General features: G+C 41.6%; 1 protein-coding gene across 1 annotated transcript in view; it reads left to right on the forward strand.

Moving 5' to 3' along the window:
* The window catches only part of LOC119161814 (uncharacterized), a 477,337-nt gene that overhangs the window by 332,148 nt on the left and 126,634 nt on the right, over window positions 1-18,555 (forward strand). The window contains exons 18-21 of the mRNA XM_037414326.2: window positions 1,560-1,744; window positions 3,348-3,458; window positions 10,871-10,998; window positions 11,462-11,608. Coding sequence (XP_037270223.1) covers window positions 1,560-1,744; window positions 3,348-3,458; window positions 10,871-10,998; window positions 11,462-11,608 — 571 coding nt within the window. The remainder of the gene's footprint in view (window positions 1-1,559; window positions 1,745-3,347; window positions 3,459-10,870; window positions 10,999-11,461; window positions 11,609-18,555) is intronic.

Below are 18,555 nucleotides of genomic sequence, written 5' to 3' on the forward strand. Positions count from 1 at the left end.
TTAACTCTAATGGCAAGGTCGTGAACTAGTTCAGTAAGTTAAGTTACCGTCGATAAACCACTTCGAAAACCGTGTTGGGTAGGGGAGAAAAAATTTATGTGCTCTAGAAATACTGTCCTGTGTTTTAAGATTATGTGTTCGAGTAGTTTACATGATGTGCTGGTCAATGAAATAGGTCTGAAATTTGAAAATTGTGCTGCGTCTCCTCCTTTATGGATCGGTATCACCTTTGTGATCTTGCAATCATTAGGTAGTTGTTTTGTCGTACACGTTGGTGAAAAATAAATATTTACAGCGTGCGCGTTAACTAAAACTGCACTGTTGGTCTCTGTTCGATTAGAGTCTTCTGTCTCTCCTAGCCAATTAGCAGCGATTGGCACGTTTCAGTAGGAAACATAGGTTCATAACTGCGTAATTTTAACCTCCCCAGGTATGTATCCTGCGCAACGCCGTCATGAACGTGAGTGTAAACTCCACCTACTGTGTAAGGGATAGCCCCCAGTGCTTCGCATCGGCGCATGGTTTCTTCAAACGGGAGATGGTGTAACTTTTATTATTCCCATTCGTTGGGTCGATGCGGCTGTCAACTTTGCTTGACGATCTCCCATTTATGTTATCAATTTCGGGTTTCACCGTTTCTTTGTAGACAAATTCTCAATCCCCTACATCCGCGTACCGCTGCTGGTGGTTTACACATACATATCACATGTGACGAAGGAAAAGTGGTTCATAAGAAACACGACAAGATTTTAACTTTATTCGTATTATTACTAAACAGTAATTTTCGTAGTATTTTCATACTAATTATCAAGAAGCCATCGATTTGTTAAATATAAAACGTTTTAGAAAAAAAAAGTGTGCTGATATTCAAATAACCCTCCGGAGTCCTCGATCACGAAAGGCAGCCCTAGCCCTTTGTAAAATAAGGGGTGTCACTTTTACACTGATTCTCTAGCTGAAGCTTATTTCTGGCGAATATTTTTTGGACGATGACCTGGGTGCTTCTTTACATTAGTACAGTTATTACAACAGGATTCATGGTCAGTTTTTTTCTTGCTAAACTTACAAAACACCTGAAATTTCGCAAGTGAAGGCAGAAGAGCTTCCAATGTGTAAAAAGACACGGACAAGCTAAAGGGCTTTGTCACGTGTCATTGGAATGGATGACATATTTTTGTATGTGTACGACTAAACTTCATTAAAACTAGGATGTTTCCTGTGCACAATCATTAGAATATTAATCGAAAAACATGCTCAGTGACAAAGGTATGTGAATCAAGCCTTCATGCTTCACTCGAGCCTGAAAAAAAAAGATGGAGATAGGGTCAGTGTTATGTTTGCACTTTCTCTCTCTCCCTCATTGGATCTTTTACAGACAGTTAGAAGGATAAGAAACCATTGATATGTCTGCCCTTTCGTTTCGCATTATTCGGCTATTTTTTATATGATAAGGTAACACTTCAATCAGAGCTTCAACAATGTGAATGGGAAAATCGTTTTAGTTTCATTACGGAAATGATATGAGGCTCATTTTTTCTTGCTTTTTGTGTCTTTTGCAGTGCTGCTACCGATGCCGTGAGGTTTCTTGTATTCTTAGTAGAACTCCCATGGCGGTCAGAGCTAGAAAGCCAGGACGAAGAATCGCACATCATTCAATATCTCAGATCAGCTGCAATGCGGAACGCTTCCTGGCTGATCACTTCTCCATCAGTCCTTTTCAATGAAGTGAGAATCAAAAGCACAGGTAAGACCTTTCAACTGAGTTAAAATTGAGAAAGAATATCCTAAATATTTCATATTTCAAATTTCATAGCCCTAAGCCTCATTTCTCATAAAATACACTGCCATAATTCAGTGAAATTGGACAAAAAACGGCTTCTGGATAACATGCAGTTGTTAATTTTCTCGTTATTCAGCTTTCCTTTACTAGAGCTACCATAAAAATATAATTTTTACACATATTATTGGGAAGGTAATCAGAAGCAAGTGTTGCGATCTCAACAAGAGCTGGTAATGACATTGAAGCTCATGACTGTGTAACGACCAATTACCTTAAATTTGGTTATGTGATGACCATCCCGAAAGTGTAGATTTCTATACAGGAACGCTTGAACTGCCACGGGGCAGGGAGTATTTCTTCTCGTCTCTCTGCCACACTTTTTCACGCTATTCTCAGATGGTTGAATCTTAGCAATGATATAAGTGACGCACATTGCTTACCGCTGCTCTAACTCTTAACAAAGGAAGAAAAAATGGCAATGGTAGAGAATTGGCTTCTTCAGCTCAGTTCCATGTAATCATGAATAGAAAATATTACAGCTGAGTTTTCGTAACAAGTATAACAGAGCTCTATACGACATTCAAATATTACGGTAAATTGTGTCGTGTAATTTGCGAATTACGTCTATTTACAGATTATTTTTAGGCATTCAAAGAACTGTAGACTTCTTTGAAGAAAGAGAACAAGATACTTGAGATAGCTTTGTGGCTCAGTCTATTGTCTCTTTAAGACACAGGTACACTCTTACAATCGGCTGCCGCACCCCCTGAGAAGGCAATGATGATAGTGTAAAAACTGGTAATTTATGCAAGACACTCGGCACTATTTTACAGTTATAATCTATTATGAGATCACAACAATGGTCACGTGCTCCTTATTTATGCGCGCCCGTCTCCGCAAATGTCCGTAACCAATATTTCATAAAATAAAAAACATCAAATCAATAAAAATACAAAGGAGATAATGGTATCCGAACCCTTGATCATTTGCGTGTCAGCAAAATTCTACCATATAACCAGGCCGGTGCTTTGAAGCTGCGTTGCAAACTAGCCTTAGGTAAGCGTCATGTCTGGAAAAGAATCGCATTAGTATCAGTAATGAAGTGTGTTAAAACAGAAAAGGAACAATCAAGCGTCACACAATGCGAATTGCGTAACGAGCGGGTCGTCGAAAGTTCTAACCTGTTACAAAAGCTTCAGGCATAATTCTTCATCGTCGTCAGCCACAGCATCAAATAAATACCTTAACTCCCATGTAAGTGGGAAGCGGTACGACGCTTCTCCGAAAAAGCACGAAGGTTGGCATTGTGAATGCCTACCTATTAGACAAAAAATTATTATCATTATATGCATCATGGAGATCGTGCAATTGCGCTTGTAATAGTTACCCAACAAGTGTTTAAAAATGGTCTGAAATACCGCTTTTCCAGCTTGCAGTGTGACTGTGCTGTTTATTCCGCAAATCCTTGGTGTACTTTTATTACCTTGATGTTTGACATTGCCTTCATGTACAAAAACCGTGGCAGCCCTATCTAAGTGTTTTCTAATAATTTTCTATTTTCCCACAGAGATGTGTTTTGAGGAGACAACCATGCTGGATAATGGTCTGGAACAGAAACTGACGTGGCCAGTGACTCCTATTGGAAGTGTCGCTATTCCACAAGAGGCATGCATTCAGGGTGAGCTAAATTCATAATTCATGTTTTATGGCAGTCTACAGTGAAATTTTCACCCTCGTAAGTGTACAAACACAGTTAGGATTGCCTTGTGTGCAAGGTTGAGAAATGTCATTTAGTTTGTTTTCTAATAACGCAGACATATTTAGTGCACACAGGAGTGATACACGAGATCAGTTACGATAGTGTCGCATACAGAATATGATGAACACAATATAAGGAACAGTATTAGGTGAATTGTAAGCAATAGTGATGAAAATTCAATATTAGGCTCACGTGCGATAACACACAGGGTTAATACGTAGCGTAAGCACGGTGACCAATAATAATAAACCACAACTCGAATAATAGTCGTGGTGGCTATAATCGTGTTAAAACACTGTTTGAACAAGTTATTCTTTTTTATTTTTGAGCATCTAATTCTGTTGTTTCGCAGTTCAATGCAGATGTTGGTTCCAGTTTATTCCAGTACGCTACAGATAGGTTCCTGTTTTTCGGATAAACTGTAAATAACTGATAAACACTCGCCGGTAAAACTTTTAATAGCTAGAACTATCTTGTTAGCTCTGAATGGCCTCTAGCTATTCAAGAGGTCACTTTCAGCATTCAAAGGGAGTACCAAAAGTTAAAAAGCTTCATTTTAAAGGAGCGCACTTCTATCAGTGTTTGAAAATTTGTGAGGTAAGTTTGCGTCTGTTACGGAACTTTTTTAGTGTTATCATATGAAGAAACGAAGGTGTTTTATAGCAAAGTGTTTGTGCTTCTATGCTTATGTGTTGCGCGTTTGCCCTTGCTATTCATTTATGATACACTTACTCTGTTGACACATTGCTTCATCTAAAATTTCCAAGTATTGAGAATAATAATAATGGTGTGTGAAAGAAAAAGACGACGAGTCTCGGCCGTTCTTGCTGTGCGCGCGATATACCTTCGTGTTCCGTCGGTACTATACCTTGGTTATTCAAGGGGTTGTTGTCTCGTAATAATAATAATAATAATAATAATAATAATAATCACAATGTGACCTTGGTTACCCAATATTTAGAATTTAGGCAGGCTGAGAGAAAATACTTAAAAGCAGCTCATTCGCTCCTCTTCACCCAAAAAGTTGAATTTGGCGAGGTCACAGGACTGCATCATAAAAGCCTTAATAACAGGTTAAATGTACCGGATGCGAGAAAAAAAATTAAAGGATGGGAAAACAAGTATTAAAACAGTCGAACTCGTTTTTATTGACAATAAAATAATAAGAAGACCTTGCCCCATTCAGTAACGCAAAATTACCCTGAATATTTGAGCCTGACATGTTTATGAGAAGAAAACTCCTATGAAAGCCAAATTTCCTCCTGAAAAGTGAGATAGCATGGAGCACCAGTTGTATTGATGATGGCAAAGCAAACGAATTTTGTAAACATTTGGCAGTTTAGGGAACTATATTCTCTCCTTGTGGTTAGATCTTGAGGAGTGCATTAGGCGCTACACTATATGCTGTCCTTTGGATATTTTATAATTCGTGTAATAAAATTTTTAAGTTTAAAGATTGTTCCACCTTGATTAAGAGATTGCAGTTAGGCTTTTTTACGTAGAGTGGTAACACTGGTACTCCTGGAGTGATCTCAAGAACAAATCGAACAGTTAAAGGTGAAATCGGTCAATTTGTTTAAGAAAAAGTTTTCGATACCGACTTCAAAATATTCGCAATATTCAAGTGTTAGTATAGCGTCCAATAAACACTTAGAGTTCCGTCGGTAGTGCGTTACGAAGATTTTTTTTTTATAACAGACGGCTTCTATATATGAGGTTTAACGTCCTGTAACCACCATATAATTGAGAGACGCCGTAGTAGAGGGCTCCGGAAATTTTGACCACCTGGGTTTCTTGAACGAGTACCCTACTATGATCACGCGGGCCTATAACATTTTTGCCTCCATCGAGGATAGAGCCGCCGCAGTCAGGATTCGATCCCGCGACCTGCTGTTTAGCCACCGAGTACCATAACCACTAGACCACCGCGTTGGGGCATGAAATATGGCTTAGTACGGTCAAAGAAATAGCCACTTCATGCGGTTGCTTACAAGGTAGTAGTTGTGCTAAACTCCAAAACGTTTTGCATGATCACTTTCAGTGATTTCCAAATTGCCTTACTTGTAACAAAAACTAAGAGGGGTTTTCCTACTTGCTAAACTTATGGCTACTGTTTTATTTACGTTTACTGCCATGCCAATCGAGAGCACCATGCTTGAATTCCTTCAATTGAGCGAGTGACATCAATGTGGCTTTCACTTCGAGTTAGAGTCATTTACATGGAAAAGTTGAGTGCGAAGAGCCTTTTTTTCAATGAATTAGGCTTCGCTAGAAAGAGAGTGAAGTATATAAGAAATAATTGAAAATGACGTGAAGATTGATTTCTGTGGTCCGTCTGACAGGATGTCTAAGCTTTTCGAGACATTGTTCATAGAAACAAGCTGTTCAGAATTTCGCAATTAGGACGTGACCCATTTGAAACGTTCTAATCAATGCTTATTGTTTTCATTCTTTATAAGCAGATGATGATCGAGAAATACATGTATTATCTTTGCATAATCTTATTATTTGCATACACTTATATGTCAATATATTTTATAACTACCTGCTGGTATTGATGGTCATACAATCACGTCGTACAATATCACGTTTTGCACAAACCTATCTAGTGAGCCAGCCGCGAACGCACAATTAAGGCTCATATTTGTGCCCTATTAACGTGCTTTTCGTGAAGTTAATGTTACGACCTATCAATACTTTTTTGTATACTGCCATGTTGTGCAATATAGAATTTGTCTGCGTATATAAACTGAGCTAACCGGTCACCAGCGTGCCATGAACTTGACATAAAATCATGTAACACACAACATTCACATCATTATTTTTTGTTACCACCTGTCATTATTATTCACCATATTATCACGTCAGCCAGTATTAATTTTATGCGTACATCAAGCCGAAAATTGATCTACTTCATGAGAAATTCATGTGCGTGACATGTGAATAAGATTGCACGCTTCCTTCATATAATGATTTTCAAGTTACCAGCTTTTATCATGTTCGTTATACAGTCACGTTACGGAATATCAAATTTGGTAGATGCCACACTGGCACAATGGCATTGAGGGAACCATAAGCGTGGTATGAAAGTCACATCTTACATGACATTCATGCCTTGATTGTCGTGTTACTATCTGCCATTTAGGTTCATTATATAGTGACGTCACCGAACATTCATTTTGGTACATGTCGAGCAAGTTCAGGCTGCCAGCGTCCCATGACCATAACATGTAAGTCATACAGCAAGGTCCTGGGTGTAACAGTTTTCATGTGATGATTTGTCAACTATGTCCGCCCAGCAGTCGCGTTATGTCGTACCAATTTTGAAATCCATATCGTTAATTAGACAGTCAAGAGCAGCCCGTGACCAGGTCATGTAAATCACGCTGTACTTGACCTATGTTTCATTATTTACAAGTTTGGACGTCTCACTGATGCGCGTCACAGCTGTTTCATGTCAAACTGTTTTTGCTACATATCAAGTTAGCGAAGTGGCCGCAAGAGCACCAAGAATGTTGCATTTCAATCATGTCGTTCAGGAATCGCATGATTGTAATGTCTTGTCATTAAATGCCAAGCATTTTTTGCGTACTCTATCTATCTATCTATCTATCTATCTATCTATCTATCTATCTATCTATCTATCTATCTATCTATCTATCTGTCTGTCTATCTATCTATCTATCTATCTATCTAGCCGCCTACACCTCTCGTGATTTCCCCCCCCCCCCCTTAACTGTGGGGTTAACCTAAATTAGTATAGAGTGGTAAGATGATTTCGCGAATACGAATCGCTGCTCGCGACATCAGTAACTTCATAAACCTGTCGCGTAAGTCGTCAAACTTTCCGCTAGATGTTTCTCATATATCCGCGAGTGGGTACGTGTCACAGGTATAAGGGTATCTGCCACAGGAGATTGACATTATACATTTATCCAGGAATGGTGGTAACAGACAGGTATTTTAACGCGTGAGCATTACGAAAAAGCTCACATCGGCAATGTTCACCCGACGAATGTGAAGTAGAAATGTTAGGGTCCGAGAAAAAATCTATACTATGCATTCTACATGGCAATCAAGTATTCTAGGACAGCACAACGCCAGGTCTCGGAAACCACTTCTCAAACAGTCCTTACTGATCTTGAAAGGTCAATTGCAGTTGCAGTGCTGGCTATCTGACTTTATAAACATTAGATATGTTTAACGTACTTTGATTTTGAACTGGAACATATCTTTAGCGCCAATTTCTAACTTCTCACTCAAAAAATAAACTACAGGACAGTCACTGCCCATCCTCATACTTCACATAACATCGTTGTACATATAATTAGCGCCAATTTGTAACTTATCACTCAACAAATAAACTACAGGACAGTCACTTTCCATCGACATGCTTCGCATAACATCGATTGCTAAGGTACGTGGAATCTGTCGAATGTTTTGTAGTCATCATACACTGAAGTTATGCCAAGTGCGTTTTGTGATACATCCCATTAAGGAAGTGGCTAGGGAAGGACAAGATCGTAAGATGATATATATATATATATATATATATATATATATATATATATATATATATATATAGATAGATAGATAGATAGATAGATAGATAGATAGATAGATAGATAGATAGATAGATAGATAGATAGATAGATAGATAGATAGATAGATAGATAGATAGATAGATAGATAGATAGATAGATAGATAGATAGGTAAGTAGGTAGGTAAGTAAAGTAGTGTATATCTATATACTACAAAATTGAACCAGTGTGTCTACTGCAAACGAATATTTAGCGAAAGGGCACTGTTTCATTACGTTTAAATAGGCGCTAGTTCTTAGAGCCTGTTTGTTATTTGACGCAATCCTATTACTTCAACAAAACTTAGCAGGTTGTCTGTGACGGCGAGCCCTCCTAAAAGCTGCTGTAGAACCAAAGCACTGTTGCAGCCGAAATGAGATGTACTGCACCAGCTTCTGTTCATTTCTTCAGGCGCGTGTGCTCTGAATAAGTAATATCAAACAGCTTGGCCACCTTTGGAGGGGGGGGGGCATATTTATATTTGTTGTTTTTAGTTTGCTTGCGTGGTTTTATACTGAAGGCTTTATTATCGTGATGGGCTACGGTTCTTTGTGTACTTTCACCGGGTTAAGTATAGAGAAAGTGATTCGACTCAATTTACAAGCTGTGTCACACTCAGGGTAAATCTCGATGCACATTGCATCATATCGAAGCGCGTGGCCATTGCTGCAACCATGTGCCGTTCACCGCTAGAGAGTGCGCAGATGATTCAGGAATGCAGTTTTCAACCGCGTCATCTGCTGGTGACTCTTGCTTGCCATATTGCTGACGAGCGCGTGGATATCATTGTTTGTGCAGGAAGTTGGCCGATAGTCTTCACTAATTGTTGTGCGATTCCAACCTCTCAGCTTTTATTTGTGATAATGGGGTGCTACAAGCAGAATTTGACAGCATAATTTGTTTTCTTTGTCGAAACGCCTTGGTTCTGTGTGCGTTCATGCATATTTCTTCACTGTGTATGCACCGCAGTACGCTAGGACGAGGAAGACACGACAACTAGCACGCAATGTGCGCTGTTTTGATTTCACTCTAAACGAAAAAGCATTGTACACTAAGATTCATACTGCTGCGCTGGCTAACCACGATAAAACAAATGGAAACAAATTCAAGAATGCTTTAAGAAAGGACAGAGTCTGGGTCTGTCTCTCTACGGCGACATTTTATTACCGCAAGACTCGCTAGCCGGCTCCGAAATTTAATGTAGCTTTTACAACAAAGTTCACTAATTGTAGGTTGCTCTTTTTCAGGTGTGTGCAAAATGTTAAATCAGGCGAACAGTACAGTACCCCACCCCCCTATTGAGATAAGCAAAATTGGAAAACGTACGGCAAATGAGCCCATTTTACTCGGCGCAATCTGCATATTGTGAAGCCACGCTCCAATTGTAAACAAATGAAACATGCTGCGGCGGAACACATGGCTGACACCATGCATTCACTGCCGTCTAGAATGAGCGCCATAATCACTACCACTGCGGACATAAACTTTGAAGCGTGACGAGTGTATCTAGGTTCCGGGAGTAGTTCTTTTCTGTTGTGATCAAATATTGTCGAGAATAAGTACGTTCAGGTAGTTGTTCTATCTTAAATAACTCCTGAATTCATTCCCACACGTTTTCTTGTGTTGAACACGTTCACCTGCTAAGCAGTCACAACTAAGTGCTTTGTTTCATTTAAAGTCTAATAAAGAAAACACACGGTGCATGCTCAGTATCGTGTCTTCCTAATCAAAGCTCACTGCGGAGTGCACATAATCAAGAAATATTCGTTAACGAACACAGTATCACGATATTTTTAAAGAGCAAACAAGGTTCTGTAGAATACTTTTTTAATGCGCCATTATTACGAATAAAGGCTGAGAGGTTGGCATTGCGCAATTTTTAGTGCAGACAAGCATTAATGTTGAGAAAGTTTGTATGGTAAGATCTGAAAAAGCTGCGCATTAAGACGGGACACGTAGAAAGAAGACATGTGTGAGGTTATCCTTCCTTGTTTCTTCGTATTCCATCTTGGGGCGCAGATTTTTTTGAAAAAGATTTGTGCAGAGCATCGGCCCAGTTCCCGCATTAACAATGATAGCTGTGTGCTGGCCGACAATTCCACACGCGCCTTGTCGAAGCAGGCGACGCGGTTTAACTCTACAGCCTTGAAGCGTCTGCGCACGCGTGAGCTGCTGCCGACGCGCAATTACAATGTTAGTCGCATCACAATGCCAGGCGCTCTGAGATTTTTTTAAGTTTGAAGCAGCCTGTACATAACATCGGCAACACAACACGCAGGCCAACACTAGAGGTTGTGATATTCGTATTGGTTTTTTAGCACTTAGGGTGCTATCCTGTTTGCTTGGTGGGGACTGATTTGATCCCAGCCAAGATGGTCACATTTCGTTTGAGGGGAAATGCTAGTGGCCCTTGTACTGTGGAAACTCAGTCACCCTAGTGCACTGGCATACCAGATCTTATTATCATATTGAGTTTTTGATGACAACCAACGGCAGTAAAATGAGTGGGATAGTGTCACATAGCATTCATTGTCACAATGAGTGGCAGCACATTTTTATCTGCTCGTGGTAGCAACCGGTGATGCTGACCCTTTTTCCCCGTTTATTATTGTCGCCCCGCTGCGATTCATAGTTATTCGACGTCAACTGGTAAGCACGTGGGACTGAAAATAAATGCACTGTAGCCTGCTTCTGACGTCATAATCACCGAAGGTATTCATGTAAGAGTTCACTTTCATATGTCTTTATAGGAGATGGTCAACCTGTCGTACGGCGCTGTGAAGGCGACTTCACAACAGGGGCCCACTGGGGGGGTATCCAAGGAATGTGCAAGCGTCCTGTATCTGAAACAACTATAGGCCTCAGAAACCTTTCTATGGCAAGTAATGGTCCTATCACTTCCCCACTCCATTCGCGTTGGATGAAATGCTTATTTATTAATTATTTTGTGAAATATTTTGTCAACGTAGGAAAGTTCTCAAAAAGCCAGTTCAGTTGGTACTTATGCTTCGTTTGCTAGGTTTAAGAGCAGTGCGTTAATAAAATTATATATGTAATACTCAGAAGCCTAAGCTGAAGAATATATAAGTACTTACTGTACTTTCGCGAAATTTTATTAGGTAGGAAATTTTCAGTAATGCGCAAAACTCTCCAGAACCTGTCGTATGTGCAACCACTAAAGAAAGGCTCAGTGTCAGTTTTTCTGAGGTATTGATAAATGCTTTCCTGCCAGCAGCAATCCTTGCAAAAACTTTCTTGCATAGACAAAAATGACGAAAAAATGGTAATTGTGATCACGAAAAATTTCTGAAAACTTTAAATTTTTATTCTTGCCAAACCAGAAAGTAGTAACCAACGCGACCATCGTTCCCACTGCTGAACGCCTTCAAGAGCTCACAGTGAACAGTGAAATCCTTGGTGCCCAAGATATGCTGTACGTGGCAACAACCCTGGAGAACATAGTATCGGCTGGTACTATCGAACCACAGGTAGGTAACTGTTGTTACGTTTGGCCGGCTGATGGACATTTCGAATGTGGAGCATTTCTTTGCGTACTGCAAACAATTTTGGCGTCTATCTATCTATCTATCCATCTATATATATATATATATATATATATATATATATATATATATATATATATATATATATATATATATATATATTAGTATGGGAGGGTGAGATTGTTTGGCGAATGCAATTTACTAGTCATGACATGAATAATGTTACAATATCTTAGCGTACGTTCTCAGACACGTTTCAAAAAACAGTGGCACATACCCGGGACTGGTTATGTGCCACTGGTATGCGGGTATGTGCCACAGATGATAAAAACTTAGTATCTACCCAGGAACACCACCAACACGCATGGGTAGTTTTAAGGTGTGAGCGGGAAGATGAAGAAAAAGTCCACATAGGCAACGTTCACCCAACAATTGCATACAATAGTTATCAAGGTCTCAGCAAAAATAGAACTCCAGCATTCTGCATTGCAATCAAGTGTTCTACCACAGAGCCACGCGAGGTCTCAAACAATTTTTAAGTCCACCACGGGTTTGTGAAACGTCTATTGCGGTTGCAGTGTTAGGGGGAGGGGGAGGCTATTCAATTTTATAAACATTATACATGTACTCCTATCATGCAGCCGTCACGTCAGGCTAACGTCAATTGCAGATAGGTAAATTTTGCTGAAGTTGATTTACGTAGTACTGTCCAGGGCTAGCACCTTCACAAGCACCAGCGCCTCATATCAGGCTATCAATTCTGGAGTTGCTAATACTCATGCTCCTGAAGGCATCACTGTGACATTGAAAACTTCTAGTTATGTAAGCATCAGGAACTGTTTCACATACTAGGATGTCTTTGCGCGCAACATTTGTAGATATATTGAGCGTAATTTTATTACGTGTCACCCCAAAAAATTACATGGAAGTCACCTTCTCTCCGCATGCGTTGCATATTATTGATTCCCAAGGTACGTGATATCTGTCAGTTTTTTTATTACATATACCCTACACTGAAGAAAAGAAGTGTAAGTTTATAAGCGAATTTTCATTAGTTAGTTCTCATGATTTTCCCACACTTCAGCTTTTTCACCAGATTATCTTTTTGGGTACACACTGTGGTCCATAACAATGATATATCACCTTCTAGAAAGCTCGAAGATACTCAAGGCCCTTGCTCTATCGTCTTGTAACAAAATGTGTATATATTCCCATTTGAGACCAAATTCACCATGAAGAATAAAGATGACTTCAGTGTTGTGGAGAAAAATAGCCTCTGCAGAGTGTGATGACACAGTCTTGTCGAGCGCCATTCACACGATTACAATCACACTCAAGACGCGTGTTAGACATACTTGAGTGTACATTTTTAAGCTGCATTTTAGAGGGACCTTGTAAGCCTGCTCCCTGCAGAAAGGTAATATTGTTTTTTAAGAAATACGTTCAATTTCTCACACCATACTTTTGTGTTTCCTGGCACACATTAGGCTTCATGTTCGAGCAGAGGCTATTGCATCATGGCTTTCTCTGTCTACATGTCTACTCTGAGGACAGCGCCTCAGCGATGGCCTCACTTCATTCTGTTTGTGCCGCAGACTACTACTGCCAATCTACGCTTCCTCAACAGGCAAGCACTGTCCTTGTACTTGAAAACATTGTGCCTAACGAGATTAAGGACATCAGGATAAACACGAGTAAGAGTATTTTGGCAATCGACGTGAGGAACCCGAGTGCACTGAACACGCTACAGCATGTGTCGAAGCTGGGAAACATCAAATTCCGATCCATCATACCAGCGAATGGTGACACCGTAACACGAGTTATCTATGACATAGACACTGAAATCGCCAATGAAGATATTCCTGTACTGATAAAACCAGTGAGTGAAAACAACGTCATTGTGCATGCTGGTCGCCTAGGCAACTCTCGTTGTGTGCGAATAACATTCAAGGGTGACTGTCTTCCCTCTTACGTGAAGGTTGGCCATTTCCGTCACCAGGTTCGCCCCATTATTCCGAAGCCTATGCAGTGTTTCAAGTGCCAGAAGATTGGCCACGTGAAGGGCGTTTGCAGAAATTCCGCAGAGTGCCCCCGATGCGCTGAACACCACTTAGAAGACGACTGTAATGCAACTACGTTGAAATGCCCCAACTGCCAAGAAGCTCACAGTGCTTCCTCTAAGGACTGTTCTCAGATTAAGAAAGAAATTTATATTCCGAGGCAAATGCTGCGAGACAACTAGACTCACAGAAAAGCTGCGCAAAAAGTAAGGCGAAGGCGCCGTCATCGCCGAAGGTCTTCACGAAGGACAGTGTAAAATCTGACGAGAAAGTCAGAAACTCAAGGGAAATCGACAGACGCGGCTCCTAGCACGGCAAACATTTGCGCTGAAAGAGAAAATGCTGGAAGATCTCTCTCTTCAAAGGAATGGCCACCCCTTCAGCCTAGGCGATCTGTTGAGCCTAAACAGAAGCCGCCTTAAGAACAAGCTCAAAATGCTGCAACGGCCGGGAAGCTAGATCATCGCGTGATGGTGATGCTAAGATCATTAGTGGACACCATTCGCATGTTGTTAGGCGACATGAATACACCGTCAGCCAAAAGTGCCCTTCAAGTACTGGACGTGCTTAGTCCAGTGCTAGCAGCCCTACAGTAGACCATGGCTAATTCACCACTGTCTTTCAGGGATGAGGTTCGTAAAGCAGCAATACTGCAGTGGAATAACAGGGGACTGAGATCGCACATTGGTGACTTTCGTCGATTTGTGTACGTCAATATGTTTCCCTTAATCGTCATCTGTGAGCCGAACTTATCGAGTGCAATATGACTCTCGGGATACGAACCTTTTATGTCGTCCACTGTTACTGAAAGCAGCAAGGTTCTGGTGTACATTCGCTGAGACCTCACTTACATCTTTCAACCTGCACCACCTCATGACGGAAACCAATACGTATGCTTAAGAGTGGAAAAGAGGAGGCTCAACATCACTGTGGTTGGCGCATACCTATAGCCATCAAGCCGTTTCGATGAAAAAAGACTACGAGACATGATAGCATTAACTCCTGATCCGTGTGTTATCATAGGGGATTTTAACGCTCATCATACTTTATGGGGAATTCAGAATACCAACATGAAGGGCAGAAGCTTGTTTTTTTGCCTCCGACAACCAACTTTGGTTACTGAACGATGGCAGTCCTACATTTTTACGTGGCTCCACATACAGTAGCTGTCTCGACTTGGCTTTTGTTTCGCGAAGCCTAGAGAAACATACTGAATGGTTCACGGATATAGAAACGCATGGGAGTGATCACATTTCAACATACGTCAAGATCAGAGGATTGTCGCCTCCTAATGTGCGCGACATGGTTGAAAGAGCGGACTGGAAAACATTTCGCTCTCGTATGGAAGACCAATGCCAAGAACACATATCCGATTTACAAGAGGCTATCAAGAGCACTGTAAAAGAGACTGTGTGTACGATCCCATGCCTTGTAAAAATCATGGACATCGACATAGAGCTGGAGCGGCTTCGAGCCTTGCGACGACGAGCTGAAAGAAGGTACCGGCGCACGAAGGACATAGAAGAGTTACAGACTGCTAGACGTATGCAGAAAAAGATCAAACGTCGGTTGGACAAGCTAGAATTCCAACGCTGGATTACTTTCTGCGAGTCTCTCGACCCTCGTAAGCCTTTATCGCAGATATGGAGGACGGTTAGAGGTTTGCAGTCATCGCCCATTCAGAAGTCACCATTCAAGACCTTAGCCCTTCACCAAAATCGACCAGATGTGGACGTTGCTGAAGACTTCTGTGCCGGATTATCAGGGCAAACTACAGCCATCAGCAGCTCACCACTTTGGAGCAGTTGTCCGCCACCACGTGATTCCAGTATGGACTTCCCGTTCACCATTCCGAAGCTCAAAGCAGCACTCGCTTCATGCAAACGTACCTCCGCACCAGGACCTAACGCAATCTCCTACAGAGCCCGGTGTCATCTGGGTGAGCGCGCGAGAATAGCTCTAGTTCAGCTATATAATGATTGTTGGCTAGAGGGCACTGTCCCCTTAAGTTGGAAAACTAGTCGTCTATTACCATTACTAAAACCTGGCAAATCACCATTGGAACTCTTCTCCTATCGCCCGATCGCATTGGCTAGTTGCGTGGGTGAAGTGATGGAGAGAATGACACTCGGCCGACTCGAGTAATACTTGGAGTATCATGAGATCTACCCAAATGCCATGGCTGGCTTTCGACGTGGTCGATCATCGATCGATAGCGCCATCGACCTAATCACGTACGTTGAACCCGAGAAAGGCCATAAGCGTCTTTGCGCCTCTCTGTTCCTTGACGTCAAAGGAGCCTATGATAACGTTACACATGAAGCCGTCCTTACCGCGCTAGAAGAGATTGGAGTGGGTGGCCGAATGTTAAAGTGGATACGCAGTTATCTCCAAATGCGATCCTATATTGTGAGTACAGAGACCGGGAACACGTCTACACATTTCAGTTATCGTGGCGTATCTCAGGGTGGTGTACTGAGCCCCGTGCTATTCAATATAACACTAATCGCTCTCCATACGCACCTACCAAACAATATTTATCTATAAACATATGCTGATGACATCTGCATCTGGACATCTGCGGTAACTCGCGTGAAGTTACGAGCGAAAATACAGAAAGCTGCTACTGCAACTGCTTTGTATCTACGCAATCGAGGCCTGGAAATTTCCTCCGGAAAGTGCGCTCTTCTGGCATTTACGCGCAAACCCATGTCGAATTACAGCGTCTCAAATAATGGTCAAAGTATACCATATCGTCGATCTCACAAATTTCTGGGTGTAATAGTCGACAGAAACATGTCATGGAGCCCTCATGTGTCGTATTTGAAAAAGCGATTGACAGGCATATGCCATCTTTTCAAGTTTCTCACTGGAAAGACTTGGGAAATGCAGCCTAATACTATGTTACGACTGTACAGGGTGCATTTACTTGGCTTTTTACGATACATCTGCCTACATTATCAAACGCCAGCAAAACAAGTCGACGCGTGATACAAAACGTTAAGGCACAGGCGCTTCGAATATGTGTAGTCCTGCCTCACGGTGCCTCAACAATGGCGACTATAGCTATAGCCAAAGACGACATCGTGCAGACCCATATTGAAATTTAAGCTTTGAGGACACACATAAGACATGTGGGCCGGACTCCCCATCACCACCTAGCCTCTCTACTAGCGGATAGACCTCATACTTCCTTTTGTAGATTAATAACTACACATGGTGACTCCCTACCAACTGGTTTTACGCCCGCGGCGAGACCTTCAATTCCTCCATGGTGCCTCAAACAGCCCGTCATCAACCTGACAATGCCAGGTATCCAGAAAAAACTAGATTTCTCAATACCAGCCCTCAAGCAGCTCGCCTTAATTCTGCTGTACGAGAAGTACCAAGACTGCACCCACGTCTACACCGACGGCTCCGTCCTGCCAAACAGCTCAACTGCGGCGGCCATTATTCCAACGCATGCCGCAACCATCAAATTCAGGACAGCTCATGCAACCACAACAACGGCAGCAGAGCTTGCAGTGGTTCGCGCTGCGCTGCGTTTCATTAACGACAAAAGCACGCAACGGTGGACGATTTTCTGCGACCGCAAGGCGGCACTGCAGTCAATTCTATGAAATCTATGCCGTGGCCCACACGAGCAGTTGGTATTTGAAACAGCAGAAATGCTACACCATATAACAGAGAAAGAGCACCACGTTATATTTCAGTGGTTGCCAAGCCACTGTGAAATTATCGGTAAGGAACGAGCTGATGAAGCTACCCGTTCCGCCCATACAGAACACAACAACCAGTCAATACCTCTCTCAAAGACGGACGCTGCTAGGAGGCTCCGCATGCTTGCTCGCCAACGCTCCATGGCTCTTTGGAATGAGCCTCTCTTTACGCATGCAAGATTACGATTCCTTAATCCAACGTTCAGCATGCAGCTTCCAACAAAAATTCGACGAGGCGACGCTACTGCTCTGGACAGACTATGGTTGGGAGTCGTGTTTACCCGTGCGTACGCGTTCCGTAGTATGGCCGACACCGCCAACTGTGCACACTACGGAGATGAAGAAACAATTCGACATATCCTGAGTGACTCCCCGGAATACAACCTGGAAAGACAACACCTTTCTAATACACTAAACAGGTTAGATGACCAGCCGCTGTCAGAAGAAAGTATACTGCGCCATCGTCATGACTCATCGTCACAGAAGAAAGCCGTGCAAGCGCTACTGGGCTTCTTATGAACTACTGGCCTGTCGGAACGCCTCTGAGTGGACTGATTTTGTGTGTGCGTGTGTGTCGGTGTTTTTTTCTTATTTATTTTTTAACTCTCCCTTTCTCCTTCAACCCCCTATTCCCCAACCTCTGTGTAGGGTAGCATACCGGATACTAGCATCTGGTTAACCTCCCTGCCTTCCTTTTTTCTAGTTTCTCTCTCTCTCTTCTGTCTACATAGATTTCAATAATGTTTGTGCTTCAAGTCTGCATAGTTTTTAATAAGGTCAGTGCTTTATTTTCGCAAAAATGCAGTACCTTTGAGCATTTTCATAGTTCAAAAAAGAAGCATTGTTATAATAGTATAATGTCTTCTGAAAATTTGGTCCTACATATTTTTTTGCTAGTTCATTGGCATAAATAATAGCGAGTAATTTAATTTCGGTCATTCAAAGGTTTTTTTTTCTTTTTTAGAACGATCAGCTCTTACATAACCTTTCTGGAAATTCAAAAAAAAGTTTTTTTATGTTACAATGGAACATGCAAGCTAGCACAATAATGAAAAGCATATATATTGCACTTTTAAAGTGATAATTCATGCTGTGAATGTTCATTAACAGCTATAAAGCGAGAAAGTTTCTACATCGCATGACAAGTCCAAGG

The sequence above is a fragment of the Rhipicephalus microplus genome, chromosome X, assembly GCF_043290135.1.
Source record: "Rhipicephalus microplus isolate Deutch F79 chromosome X, USDA_Rmic, whole genome shotgun sequence".
NCBI classification, from domain to species: domain Eukaryota; kingdom Metazoa; phylum Arthropoda; class Arachnida; order Ixodida; family Ixodidae; genus Rhipicephalus; species Rhipicephalus microplus.